Consider the following 15,080-nt stretch of genomic DNA (forward strand, 5'->3'; position numbering starts at 1 on the left):
GTTTGTAGGCTTGGGGGTGGTGTTTTCATGAGGTCCTGTGTTGTCTAGCCTTGTTCATACTAGGTACCTGGTCAGAACCTGCCGTGAGTTCTCATGCAGCTGGCTGTGTATATGAACAGTAGACAGAGGATGGCTCATCTCTGCAGAGCTGCAGTAGAGGAGCAGCGGGTGCAGCAGCCCTAGGTCAGGGCTTTGTGAGGGCTGCTACACCCGGTGCTGTCCTATCCCTCTGTACAGACTTCCAGTCCAGTCTGGCCCCCATAGATCTGCAGAAAATGTGCTGTCACCCCCACCTACTCTCCAACCAGTAACCTGTGCTACCATTTGTGTGTGTCAGGCTTTGCATTTGGTCTCAAGAATTATCGTCTTTTTGGACAGCTTCATTTTCTCCAGCTGGTTCTTCTCTGTGGAAAGTAATACTCTTTGATACTGGCATCATGGAAAAGGTTATGATGTCTCCCAAGGACAAAGAAACAGAAAATCTCAGTTGATTGGTAAATGAACTGTTTTTGAAGCTTTTTCTTTAGTTCTCTTGTAAACTAGGAAGGGCCTGGTTTGCTTTCTGGAGGAATTGCCCATAACACCGTCCCCATGGCAGATTTCTCTATGTCCCACATGTAATACTGCTTTAAAGCTAATAGTCTGAAATCATATCTGAAACCATAGTGACTGGTTTTAGACTGACCAGGCTCTCATGGTACAAAGTCCTCACCTTTTAACTACTGCTGAAGAAAACTCCACTTGGTCAACATTGTAGCATACCATACTTCAGCGCCACACAATTTTAAAAATCGATTTTATTCTTCATTTTCTAAATTGCATCCGGGCTTGCCAGCTTAAGGGCACTTTACGATTACTCCATGATCGGGGGTGGGGGGGGGTCACCAAAATTTTCTTCTGGTAATACAGAATAGATAGATCTTCTGCAAAAGTACAGCTTCATTCCTTTCAGACACAAGTGACAAAGGGACTTCAAGGGAAGATGTTCCAGGCTCTAAGGCATTTGACTTCTTGTGTTTGCCTATTGAAGAAAACGTGGGACCAAGTCCTAATGCTCATTTGGGGACCTTCAGAGGCCTAGGTCTCAAACCCATTCTGACACTTGGTTTCCTGTTTGTGGAATAATATACTTTGGGGGACAAACAAAAGATTTTATTTTAGGTTTGAGGCAAGCAAAGCTTGGAGATAATGTGTATTCATACTGCTCTATGCTGCCTTTATGGCCCGTGCTGCCTTTAAGACAAAGCACAGAGCTCCTGCTGAGCGACCTGGGCTCTCTGGGGTTGGACTAGTTGAAACGAGACTCTAGCCAGAATTGATTTGTTAGCAACATACTTTGTGGGCTCCATTCTTGCAGATGCAGTGTCTGCTGCCACTCTTCTGTCAACTTTTATTACCTTAATTATTTATATTTTGATTATTCAAGGGAAATGTGTGTTCCCAAACTGATTTCCCAGAAATTGTGTCTTGGAGTAAATATATTTATCTCCAAGAAGCAAAGTGAGTTTTACATTAGTTAAAGGCACCCTGCGTAGAGCTGCCTCTGGGTTTTGCTGGGAACACAGCACAAGTGACATGGTAGAGAGTTTGGCTCAGGTTTTAGAAGCTCTCACACCCTGTGGGAGCAACCCTGGGCAGGAACTGTGAGGACGGAAAGAAAAGAGCTACAGTTGTCTGCCTCAAAGGCCTGAAGGGCACACCAGGGCTCATGCGCTGATGCAGGGCGTCCATGGATCCCTCTATGCTTGCAGCTGCATTCCCTGGCTTCCCATCTTCCTGGTGTTTCCCAGGCCAGCCTCACACTGCCAGGTAGCTTTCACTGGAGATTGTCACCCTGGAGACAAGCATGTTTCCATCACAGACCTGAGCCATTCCTGTCCCTCATTTTACTATGCAACTTCTACTTTGCTATTGTAACCCATTTTACTTCATCTCCGTCCAGACCCTCATGGCTATGAGAATAATACCAAATGAGAGTTCTCATAGCCATGATTTACCACATTGTTTGGATTTGAGTTTTGTTTTCCTCACTTTGTAAGAATGACCAGAGCCACTAGTATGATGACGGTACAACCAAATCTCTGAATATATGGGTGATGTGTCCCTTAAACATTTACACAGATGTTCAGAGCTGTGCTCTTCATACCCTTGTCACCCAGGGTCCCAAGTCCTTTTTGAACTCCACAAAGTGCCACATATAACATGTTAGAGCTTTACCCAGTTGAAGAAACCATTGCTGCTTGTGTAGGGTAGGTGCAGGGCCTTCTGGGTCATCAGCTGTTATCAGCTATGAGCTTGCCGGTTAGCTCTAAACCCACCACTTGACTTACCTGTGGTAGGGGATTAGAGTGCAGTAATTGAGTATGTTTAATATCCAAACTAATGAAAGAAAATGGAGTACTTAAAAATAGTGTAGTGTCAGGGCCTTGATGAGTGCCTCATCATTTCTCCAGTTGAGGAGGAGGGTGGTGCAGAAGAGACGCAGCTGGCAGACATAAAGGAGTAGAAGTGCTGGGAACATCTGTTCTGTAGATGAGGCTTACCTTGTGCCTGCATTGACAGTAGGTGTTCAGTCCCCACAGAGGCAGCAGACATGCCTCCATCTTCCACAGAGCACCACTCTCTGGCTGGGTGACCTCAAGAACAGAAGTGCTTTAGGGCCTTCATCAGCAGAGCCCTGCTCATGTGCTCACAGGACTGTTGGAAGTGAATGAAACAACACACAACACAGAGGAAGTGTAGAGTACTTTGTCATCCGGACTGCCAGCCCACAAATAACGACAAGGAGACTTATTAATTATGAAAGGTTGGCCTTATCTTAGGCTTGTCTCAACTACCTCTTATAACTTAAATTAATCCATTTATATTAATCTGCATTCTGCCATGTGGTGTTACTTCATCTCCGTACTGCCCATCCTGCTTCTCCGGAGTCTGTCTGTCGACTCCGCCTTTCTTATTCCCAGAGTTCTCTCTCTGCCTGGCTATCCCGCCTGTACTGTCCCTCCTAGCTGTTGGCCCTTCAGCTTTTTATAACACCAATCACAGCAATATACCTTCACACTGTGTACAAATGTCCCACAACAGGAAGCATGAACCTGAGGGCACCTGCATTATTGTCGTTAGCAATGGCGGCCATATGCAGCTACCTTCAGGGCCCACTGCTGTGTCTAACAAGGGCAGTAGTTGTCTGTGTCTAACAAGGGCAGTAGTTGTATCCTGCCTAGCCCATATTCTCAGGGGTTAGGTAATAGTCAGCTGTGGTCCAAACATAGCAAAGGAGAAAGTCCAGAAATAAAGTAATCTTTAAGTTAAAAAAAAAAACTTCTACCACAGTATATTAAGTCTGTTCTGTTTTGTTGTTAGTTCTTACTGTATCTAATTTTTAAATTTTAAATCATAAGTATGGGTGTTTAGGAAAAACTATAGATGTTAGCACTACCTGAGGTTTCAGACATCCCTGGTAGTCTTGGTATCTGATTGAGATGGATCAAGGCACAAATACCATATTTAGTAAATACTCTTGAGAGCCCTTGACCAGCCTTGAATTGCTTATCCAGGATCCTAAAAGGCAGCCAAGGATACTCCCTGTCATGTAAACAGCTGTTCCTGAGCTAGTGTCTCCTGAGCTTTTGTCCTGAGTACCACTGGGTTTCATTCTACCTATAAATACAGCCCAGCCTCGATTCTGGACCAGCATCAGGATCACAGAATATGTGACGTAGAACAAGACTGGATTTCAGAAAGCATCCTGTTTCACGTGGATGGACTTCCAATGTTTCATCATCACTGAAGGTAGACAGTATAGGAGTATGTTGCTTCCAGAGCCCAGTACCAGGGCAAACAGGCTTCTTCAAAGAGCAGGCAGTGAGGGCAAGGTTACCCTTCTCTTTTGCCTCCCATCAGCATCTGTTAGCTGGCTAATCCATTAGTAATTGAGGGTTCCTGTTAGTGCCTGGGCAGCTGACCTGACATTGGCTCTGTGTCTAATTGAATGCTTTGAGAAATGAAATTAAAAAGTGGTGAAGAAGCTTTGCAGTCGAGGAACTGTACTACTGCCTGTGTTGTACATAATACAGGATCGATGGTTCTGGCCGCTTTAGCCTTCTCTGAAGGAACAGTTGGAGTCACTTCTGCCAGGAGACTTCTCTTGCTGTGTGGTGGAGTTTTGGATATACCAGGTCTTGTTGTTTGGGAGAAGATATTAAAGGCCTAGCACAGTAGCCTTGTTGTATTGCGCTCAACATGACTTTTGTGTAAGAGAATCGCTGTTCTCCTGACAAAACCAGATGGCTGAGCTGCCATTTTCATCAGAGATTTGTGCCAAACATATTAGCATTTACCAATCTTGTGAGACTAAGAAAACTGTGAAAAGCAGCAGTGTTTGTGTGTGTGTGTGTGTGTGTGTGTGTGTGTGTGTGTGTGTGTTCTCTTTGGGAAGTGGACTGCTGTTGCTTTAAGGAGCAGAGCAGGCAGTCCCTATGCATCTCTAATTGATCAGTCACTCTCTAGGCAGTAGCAGCCTCTTGCAGCCTCTCTCCCTCATTATGGCAAGTTTCATGTCCTCCTTAAAATGTGCACTGAAGCCCAGTATCCCCCAGTGAAGTAGAGTTCCAGCTCAGAGAGGCTTCATCACAGCACTGACAGGAGAAGACAAACAGAAATCTACCTGCAGTGTTATCCATCCAATAATAAAACCACCCAAGGGTGGAGGAGTAGTCATCACATCCCAGTCACTCAGCCAAGCCTGCAAGCCTGAGTGCATTCTTTCTAGGTGGATTTTGGAAAGCTTTTCCTCGCGAAGCAGAAAGGTCTCCTGGCAGCTCATTCCACTGGTGGGCCAGACTGTCTGCATGAGAACAAAAAGAACTCTGCCTCCCCAATGTGAGTCGAATGGCCCTTTTTTTCCTTCCCCAGTGACTCGTGATCCAGTGGAGAAGTTTGAAGACTTTCCAGAAGTTAAACAACACTCCCTCTTCAAGCTACCTGGATTGCCTTTGTCTGTAGTCAAGTTTGGGCTGCTGAGGTAGCCTTTGCCCTAGTTTAGCATAAGAAGAATAATAGTGGTATCTCAACAGGAGATGCAAGCAATGTTGTGGGATTATTCCATAGACTTGTCCCCAGAGAATTTATCTGAAAGTCAGTGTAGATGCTTTTTATTATGGAATTTCTACCTTAGAGCAGTGCGCCCACATACATATTCAAACTTGTACAGTAGCTATAAAGTTTGAGTGTACTTTTATTAGTATGTCTTGTTTCTTCTTAGTAGCTTGTTTTTCTAGAATATCCTTTTCCTTAATAAAGGATTCTAAGAAAGGGGGAAAGGTTGGAGGTTTAGCTATAGAGTGAACATAAGAATATTTTGAGGATAATGTTTAATTTGGGTTTCAGTGGATAAGGAAAATATCCTTCTTAAAAATATACCATCTGGGCACCAGAAAGATGGCTCAGTAATCAAAAGTATATTCTGCTCTTGCAGAAGACCTGAGGTCACTTCCCACAATTCACATTGGAACAACCACCCATAATTCCAGCTCTAGGGAATACACGGCCTATGGCCTCCATGGATGCCTGCACTCGCCTTTAAAAACATACAATCTGCATTTGGAGGTTTAAGCTTCTATTATAAATAGAACATGTTTTTATTTTTTAACAGAAATACTAGTGCTAGCTCGATCACTCTGAGTTGATGGGTAGTTACAGGATATAACTTCATGAGTGTCTTGGTTACTCTCATGCTTACAGTAAAGCCCATGAAACAAGCCATTGGGCCAACCCAGCTGAATATCTATCTCATGGAGCATGAGGAGAGGCAAGGCCACCATACCAGCTTATCTCAGAAGACCTGGAAGCCAGATAGAGCCTTCCTCTATCACTGTGGAGCTAGTCTCACTGGGTCACTAGTATACATCTTCTTGCTTGGTTCGGAACATTCCAGCACCATTGCCTACCTCCCAGTACAACATGAAGGTTACATGTGGTTATGTTACATTGGTCATCAGGAAGTGTAGGAGGGGACAAGATAGAAGAGAGGGAGGTCAAGCCGTGCGAGTCCACTTGACCACCCAGGGCTATGTATGACTGGCAGGCCCTGAATGGTGGGCAAGTGTAGAGGAGAGTGAATTTTACTATCCTCAGGTCCATGAAGTTGGGCACTCTGAAATATATATTGAGGAAAAAATTGAGGAAAAGGCTGTATGGATTCAGAGTGGCAGTAGAAGGATCTTTATGTTTGCTGAAAATGAATACAATATTCTGGTGATGGCTCAGTGTTTCAGAAAGAAAGAGTAGATGTCTCCTGGAGACAGAAGGCAGTTGTTTCCAGTCGCCTTCTTTCAGTTTGGGGAGGAGATGTATGTATTACATACACACACACACACACACACACACACACACACACACACACACACGTGATTTTTATCTTTTTTTTTTTTTTTTTTTTTTTTTTTTTTTTTTAACAGAATGAAGTTGGCCTACTGGAGTTCTTCCAAAGTGTGATAAAAGAAACTAGGGCAGAACCAAAAAAGGTGACTAACTGGGTCCTGAACACTCTTCTGCACTATTTAAAGCAACAGAATCTTGCAGTCAGTGAGAGGTGAGTGAGGTCTGGGATTTCTTTCTTTCTGTATCATGAACTCTGTGTCCAGATGCAGTTGAAATAGGACAGAGCGAATTTTTTACTCTGCCAATTCTCCCTCAGGGTCCCCTAACAAGACAACAAACATCCCCTTTGTGCTCCACATACTAAAAATACTTTCCAGCCCATCTGAAGATTCACTCTGTGCTCAGATCTCTGGCAGAGCGCTGTCTGTGGTACTGTCCAAGGGCTCAGTAGCTGGAGGAAGAACAGGATGAAGAATGGGCTCACTTGTGGCTAGTACAGACGCATCAGAAAGCAGCCATCTCCTCGTCTGCTTCTGCTCTGCTAGAAGTGTGCATGTGGCACTAGAAAGTGGAGAACTGGGACCAAGTGGGGTCCAGGGCAATCCTCAGGAAATGATTCAAGAGCCAAGCCCTGGAGAAGCCCTGAGTGGAGGTGTGGGACACAAACATGGAGAAGTTCCATGATCAGACTAGCAGCCAGCCATGGGAGCTCAGAAAACCCAACGACTCTGGGGTCCTTAGGTGGGCCGACTGGAGACATGACCAGGAGCCACCTGAAGGGTATTCAGGCCACACTGGGTCACAGGACTACCAGGTTTCACAGAATCAAAGAAGAGGTACAGGCAAAAGGAAAGAAAGAGGGACTAGGGAGAGAGCTCATGTGGTACGAACATGGGGACATGAGTTCAGATCCCAGCACACGTGTAAAAGAAGCTGGGTACAGTGGCCATGCCTATCATTCAGCAATAAGGAGTGAGACAGCAGGATCACAGAGCACCATAGTCTGGCTCCAAACCCCAGTGAGACCTTGTCTTTAAAAATGAGGTGTGGTGCTTCAGAAGAAATGGGCCCCTGGCTGGCACACTGATACCTGCACGCGTTCCCATGTCTTAGTCACTGTTTATGCTGTGAAGAGACACTGTGACCAAGGCAGCTTATGAAAGAAAGAGCTTCCTTATCGTTTCAGAGAGTAAGACCATGTCCATCATGGTGGGAAACATAGCAGCAGGCAGGTATAACACTGGAGCTTACATCTGTTCTGCAAGGCACAGAGAGTGAGCAAGACTGGGCCTGGCATGGGCTTTTGAAACCTCAAAGCCCTCAGCTAATGACACACTTCCTTCAACAAGGCTACACCTCCTAATCCTTCCTAAAAATTCTACTAACTGGGAGCCAAACATTGAAGTATGAACCTATGGGGGTCATTGCCATTCAATCTGCCACAGCCTAAAAACGTAAGCACACACCCAAAATGAACAACAAGTTTAAATATGGAGAATGAGCAAGGGAGTTTTACTATGGGAGCTAGGAAAGTGGCAGGGTCCTGTTAAGGTCCCCATGGAAAGAGAGTCCAGACCTGTGTGTGTGACAATCACCTCTGCACGTCTCTGGCTTTGTCAAACAGGGCACTCTGGCCTGGACTCCCACAGCATCCTTTGTTTCTGCCTCTCACACGTTTCCTCCAGGTGTAACCTTGTTCTTCAGAAACTGGATGGTTTGCACTGGAAGTACTGTGGCCATAAAGGGAGCCATTTGGGAGAGTGTGAAAGGGACACAACTGTACCACAGCCTTGAAGACTGGAAAGGGTTCGGTGAAGGGAGGCTTGAGTGATGTCTGTGGGGATGGAGATGAACTATGTTAGCAGACAGGAAGGAACAGAAGCACAGTGGGCCATTCATCAGTGTGCATATCCAGTGCAGTGGGGTGGAGAGTGGCGAGACACACCCTAGCCAGGAGATGCCAAGAAGGTTCGAAGAGGAAAGGGGGCTAGAATTTCCAGAAGTAGAAATCTTTTGTCTTTGAAGTCACAGTCACTATGTTGATGGTTGCAATTTGTGGCACTCCTGAAATTTCATCTTGGGAGAGAACTTGGTATCTCAGATTCTCTCTTCCATTGAGCAGATGGGGCAACTGAGGCCCTAAGAGATCAAATGACCTCCCTCAGATGGGACAGCAAGTAAGACCTGCTCCATTCAGTGTCTTTATGCTGGCTGGTCACCCTGATTCTCCACTCAGTGTCTTTGTGCTGGGCTGTGAGTTGGAACTCTCTCTCTCTCTCTGTCTCTCTCTCTCTCTCTCTCTCTCTCTCTCATATGTCATATACACATTGATTTTTATACAGTCCAGTCATTTCACAAGAATGTCTTCAGGGTAGTGTAAGCACTTGTCTAGACAGCAAGCAAGCTCTAGAAACTTCCCCTGACCACACATTGCCACCAGTCCTTCCCCTGACCCTCTGAGCTCCTCCTGGTCCTAGTGTAAGGTGCTTACAGGATCCTTAGTAACTCTGAACAGCCTTTTCAGCAGCTCATGCCATAACTGAAGGAATTAGACTGTTGAGTGAGCATGGACCCCTTGGCGTTTCCTCGGGAGGTTGATAAGCACTAGCATGTAGTGAACTCTTCAAGGTATTCCACTCCAAGTGAAAGTATATACTCTGTCATCCCAAAATCACATAAAGAGGAAGCCAGTGACCACACAGTTCAAAGTACTTTTAGTCATATGGGGGGTGCCTTGTTCCTTTTTCTGTTGTCAATACTGGCTAGGGACCAGTTAAAGCAGAGAAGATTATTTTGGCTCATAGTTCTGATCCGAGGTTGAGTGCCTGTGTCTGTTGATGGATGGGCTTGTTGGCAGAATCCTCGTGCCATACAGGGCTTCATCACTTGGTGAGAGGAAGGAACCTGAGGGAGACCAAGCTGGCTTTTTTTTTATACCTCATAGAGATTGCATATCCACATGAGTTCCAGTGGGGACAAACCTTGTTCATACAGTAGCCACTGACTCTGCCAGCCTAACCACAGAGCTAACGTTAGCCACCAGGGCCAGTATGGCAGAGCTAACAGCAGCCTCACTGTGACGCTGGGCACTACTTCCCACTTCCATTCTTTTTTAAGTTCAGATATTTTCCATATGGCTTATCCCTGCAGTTTGTTGTTCCTCCATAGAACTCATAGTTTTGGTGAGCTTGCGGCCTCTCTGGAAGCACCTGAATGACACTGGTAGGAGAAAGAGGAGCCAGAACAGCACTGGCAGCCCTGGGCTCCCCCTGCAGGCTGAGGAGAGCCAGGCAGCCAAGGAGAGAGCACTGAACTGGCAGGGTGAGCAGGCAAGGCGCAGAAGAGGGATGCCAGGGAGAGGAAGACCCAAGAGGCCCTGGACAAGGGCTCTTCTCAGGGCTGCAGCTGGAGTCGCGGTACAGGGCATGTGAGGAGGGAAAGTGGGGTGCTGAGCAGCTAGTGAGGGTGTGGTGTTTCAGAGAAGAGCTTTTCTAGTGGGTAGAGTGTAATCCCAATACATGTACTCACAGAGGGCCAGTAGTAACAAAAGTAGATTTACTCTCATTCACTAATTTATTACTTCTAATAGGTACTAGACCAAGCAGGGCAAGGAGCTTGTTCCCCAGTAGGGAAGGTCTGAGCATGTACAAGGGACAAGATAAAGCTTCGTGTCAAGGGAGCTAAGCCTCCCAGGAGGCTTTGGGCAAGGTGATGGGTGTAGGCAGGTGAAGAGGAGTTGGACACAGTAGGAAAAGGCGGAGAGTGTCTGGAAAGCACTGCACCTCTCAGCTGGTTGGTGTTCTTAGGAAATAGCTAAGGTCATGTCCTGAGAATGAGACCCTGCAGAATAGTGAGGAGTTGGGGTACCACATGGGCCCCCAGAAAATAAGAGAACAAAAGGGTCAGTGAACAGCATGTACTACCTGGAGGTTCAGGTTTCTACGTCTCCTTCCAGGAGCCTTTTGAGTCTTGCTTTAGCAGAAGAGAAGAGGGGCTAAGGGAAGCGTAGGGCTAGATGGGCTGCCATTTAATGGGGGTGGAGGATAACGTCAGGGTGTCTGCTCTTGGGATCCAAGCTGGAGATGGAGTTGTGATCCTAAAAGGGCTGTAAAGGACTGAATGAAACCACAAGACTTGCAGATCCCATTCCACTCTTTCCTAGATACTTTGTCTCAGAATTGACAGGAGTCAAGCACAAGAAGCTTAACCTTAAGATGTCAGCTTCTTCTTTCATGGAAACACATTAGCTGTCCAGAATCCAAGATTATCTGACAGCAGCAAATTAGTAGGCTATGCCGTTGCCACCACTGAGTCTGGACTCTGATGGTTTATTTATTTAACTGATGAAAGGTGTCTCTCAGGATCAGTATGACAGGTACTGATCGTTGTCTTGGTCTCACAAGTTTAGCCCTGGCATAGCTGCAGTCTACAGTCAGCCTCCCATATCTGGGCTTCAACCAACTACAGGTTAGAAGTATCTCTGAAAAATTACAACAGTAATAAACACGTACAGACACCTTTCTTATCAGTATTTCCTAAACAACACAGTGTAACAACTACTTGCATACCGTTCATATCATATTAGGTAGATGATTAAGAAATTAAGAAATTTAAGGCATAGGGAAGGGTGTACATGGTGATTGTATCACCATTCACAAAGGACATAGACATCTGTAGACTAGTATCCGTGGGATAGTATGTCCTGACTACCAGACCCTTAGGTACTGAAGTATATGTAGTGTGGCAGTTGTCCAAGTTTATGAGAAGCCTGAAGACACAGGAATTATTGACCTATTGTGTATGGGGGGTGTTGTGAGAACAAAAACGTGACTGAGAAATCTCGCCTTCTGTCAGGTTAGTTGAGAAATCTATAGAGGCAGTTTATAATCAGACTAACCAATTAAGGTCATGTGATGAATTTTTAAAGTATATCCTTCTTACGTGATCTCATGTTCTTTCTCTGCGCCTCTCTACCCCGCATCTTTTAGAGCATTAAAGTACGAATTATTGTGTGTGCTCCAATGTTATATAGTGTGGTCCTAGTAAATGGAGTCTTGAATGTGTATTCTTTAGGAATATTAGTGCTTTTCTACAAGAGGCCTTGGAGAGCTAGCTTACCCTTCAACTGTTGTAAGGATGCAGTGAGAAGGTACCAGGAGAAGGAAGGCAGAGACTCAGTGATGCAGGCTCTGTGGCACTTTGATCTCCAAATTCCAGCCTTGAGAATTGTGAGGAATGATTGTTCTATCTATAAGCCACTCTACCTATGGTATTCTGCTGCAGCAGATCAAATGGAACATGGCAAACATTGACTTATGAATGGTGACCTCTTTTCATGTTCTAAAAACCTAGTGCAGCCTCAGTGCTTATTATGGGTTGTCTACGTGGTCTACACTGTAAGATAATGGTGATTGTATTTTGTGGATTGGAGAACATCCACGTTACCAACAGTTTGAAAACAAACATCTTATTTCTTGCCTGTAAAGATGGAAGGTTGGAAAAGACTATTGTTTATTTTGCATTCCTCTGCTTCTCTGCCTCTTTGGCTTTAATCAAGATCGTTCTTAGACTTCTGAGTATGAATTTAGTACCTACCACTAGATAGTCTCCAAACCTGATTTCCACTTGGAATTACCTTATCCATACCTTGGGATAAATAGTAGTTTAAGAATGATGGACCTCCCTAGACTGAATGAACAACCCTAAGTAAGGTGTATGAATTAGAATGTGGTGATCTTGAACACTATTGATCTGGTGTTCATGGAAATTGGCACTAGAGATAAGATATAGCTCCCTGCTTGTTACCTAAAAATTTTTAAAGAAATGACTAATGAGTGACAGGAACCAAGACTTCTGTAGGTGTTTTCAAGTACTCAAATGCTTCGGAGTCCCTTTATCTGACACACTTCTGTCCTATTTATAAATGGTTCCTATTTTAACTACTCCCATGATGGCCTCAGATAGTCATTTCATTATCCTAGTTACTGTGTATATTTAGAAGTAGCTAGACCAGGTATTTGTAATGCTGTGCTCTGTGACTCCATTCTCTCATCAGTCGGAGTGCACACCCTCACTTTTCTCTGAATGTGAGTTAATGTCACCTACAGTGTTTATTTTCTCCAAACTTTCTGTCATAGTATCTTACCAATAAGTCACATAAGTGGATAAATTGTGAGTTTCTAGGCCCGTTTGTGTTAAGAAAGCTATTAAGAATCTGCAGATATATAAAAACAAAGTGTGTAGAAGGCCTATGAGGCAGACATCACATTTCCCTTATTGGGAAAAAAAAAAAAAAAAAAAACCTTACAATGAAAAGGAATGTATATTTGCATAAAAACACTCATGAAAGTGGTTTTGTTAGCTGTTTTGTTTGAAATATTTTTCAAGTTGATCCTTCAGTCAAAAAAAATATTTATTTACTGAATGTTTTGCCCCTTTTCTTTGTGGTTCATGAATTTTGTAGTCACCTCCTTTTTTGAACTAATTGCATTAAGCAGTTAACTTTTGTTATAACTGCTCTCAAACAGCTGTTATTGTTGGGTGTAAAATAAGTAATTTAAAAAAAGCATATTAGTATAAAAATTCATCCTCCTAAAATACAAAATAATAGAGTCTAGTTAGCCTATTATTTTCATCCTTGGGTATGGGTGATTATTTAAACAGACAAGAGCAAGATTTTGGATTCTGGTAGCATCTGATGGGCCCCGATGTAAAATGTTGACTTTTCTCTCTTTTTCTGGGGGCCACTAGTCCTGTCACACCTGCTGCGCTCGCTGAGCTCCTTGACCTGCTGGACAGTAAAGCAATTTCTTCCTCAGCAGCTAAACAGGTATGTGCACATCCCCAGAAGTTTTCCCATTGCTCTACAACCCCAGCTAATATTTTCTGTGAAACCCAAATGGCATCACTCAGTGAATTTCATGACTGAAGTATTAAGTGCCCACGAGTTTGAATACTGGAAGATTTCATTTGGCACATGTAGAAAGACAGCACAGGGATTCAGCATGGGATTTGCCTTCTGGTTTTAGCTTATTGGGGGAACTAGCTAAAGTCTGACTTTTGCTTGAGTGTCTACCCCAAACATTGCTGACCACATAGCCTCCGTATTGTCATGGCCAGGCAGCCACAGCTTGGCCCCAGTCCACGTGCTCCTCTCCTGTCCTCACAGGCAATTCCAAGGCTGAGGAGTTGGTCCTCAAGAGCTGGGCTCAGTCTGCTGCATGCTTGGGAGATGGTATTTTACATGTACACCTAGGTGTGGAGATACGGGGAGAAAGTGGCCACCTCCCTAACCACTTCCACCAACAAGGCTAGGTGGGTGAGTGATTCTTAGAATTGAGAAAATTCTACAAATGAGTACCCAAAAAGATAAAGAACACCTAGGGCTGCCTCATCTCAACTTCAGAGGTTGTGCAGCTGTCAGTGATTCAGCCAAAACCTAATGTTATTTTAATGGCGCCTTTTGCATTTAATATTTATACGCTCTGACAGTAGTGGCAGGTTACAAAGTGAGGCTTGGGGAAGTGGCTGCTTTTGGTTAATTATGAGACACTACTGAGCGTACTCCAAACCCTCTGCTGTAAAACTAGAGACAGGAACTGGAGAAGGCTCTACTGCTTCATGTGAGGCTGTCAGCTACAGGGACCTAGCACTTAGGAAGGGCTTTGCCTTGCATAGATGTCAGAGGATTACAAATGTTTATGATAGTGCTCAGCAGTTGTGGAAAGAGTAGATGGCTCAGGGCAGAAAAACTATGTATACACATAAGAGCAGATGAGTCATAGCATTGGAAATGAAAGAAGAAAAAACCTTCCCCTTGTCCTTCCTACCCACCCTGCCCCCGCCCAAAGAAAACCCCTGAGTGTATCGAGTAAGATAGTTCCAGTGGGGAGAAACAGAAAGGGATGGAAGATGCTGACAGCTGGCTTCAGCTGCAGATAGAGACATGTTTGCATTTTATCAACTTCCAGCATGTCTAAAGGAGCAGGTGAAGCCTGGCTTCTGTGAAGTCATGAAATGAAAATAAACACCTGATCTGCAGTGTTCAGTGTGCACTGCTGGGGGAAATCTCTCTCACAGATCAGGGCCTCGGGGATATTGTCTTGTATTTTCTACTCTTTGCTTTCTGTTTGTAAGAAAACAATTGATTTTTCTGAGCAGAAATAATGAATATTATGTTTATTGATTACAAAGGACTTAAGTAGCCATTCACAGTGATATAAGCCTGTAATACCAGTACTCAGGAGACTAAGGCAGAGAGATCTAGAGTTCTAAGTCAGCCTGAACTACATAGTGAGTCACAGCTAGGAAGACTCTGCTTTCAGCTGACAGACAGACAGACAGACAGACAGACAGACAGAACCCTCCAGTAATTCATTAACTATATAGATTCTCAGCTGCTACCCTGAAAATAGTTGTCATTGCTGTTGGGTGGGCATCATTCTCAGACTAGACTCATGGTGTGTACAAGGAATGAGAAGAGGACGGAGCAGCCAGTAAGCTTGGAGGGATGAAATCTTCAAAGAGGAGGAGGCTATTCTGTAATTTAAGTTTGTTTTCATTTAATGTAAAGTTTGCTGACTTTCTGTTTATGAAGTATTTCTCAATGTATTAGTATACCATTTTTCAAGATAATCTCTAATAATTTGTATTGCTATTGTGTATTGGTGGTAATGTTATCTTTCTCATGTTTGTTTGTT

At 44.2% G+C, this 15,080-nt stretch overlaps 1 protein-coding gene across 1 annotated transcript in view; it reads left to right on the forward strand.

Moving 5' to 3' along the window:
* Positions 1-15,080, forward strand: part of Gatb (glutamyl-tRNA amidotransferase subunit B) — a 76,587-nt gene that overhangs the window by 49,763 nt on the left and 11,744 nt on the right. Inside the window, exons 10-11 of the mRNA XM_051198805.1 lie at positions 6,459-6,592; positions 13,132-13,210. Coding sequence (XP_051054762.1) covers positions 6,459-6,592; positions 13,132-13,210 — 213 coding nt within the window. The remainder of the gene's footprint in view (positions 1-6,458; positions 6,593-13,131; positions 13,211-15,080) is intronic.

The sequence above is a fragment of the Phodopus roborovskii genome, unplaced genomic scaffold, assembly GCF_943737965.1.
Source record: "Phodopus roborovskii unplaced genomic scaffold, PHOROB, whole genome shotgun sequence".
NCBI classification, from domain to species: domain Eukaryota; kingdom Metazoa; phylum Chordata; class Mammalia; order Rodentia; family Cricetidae; genus Phodopus; species Phodopus roborovskii.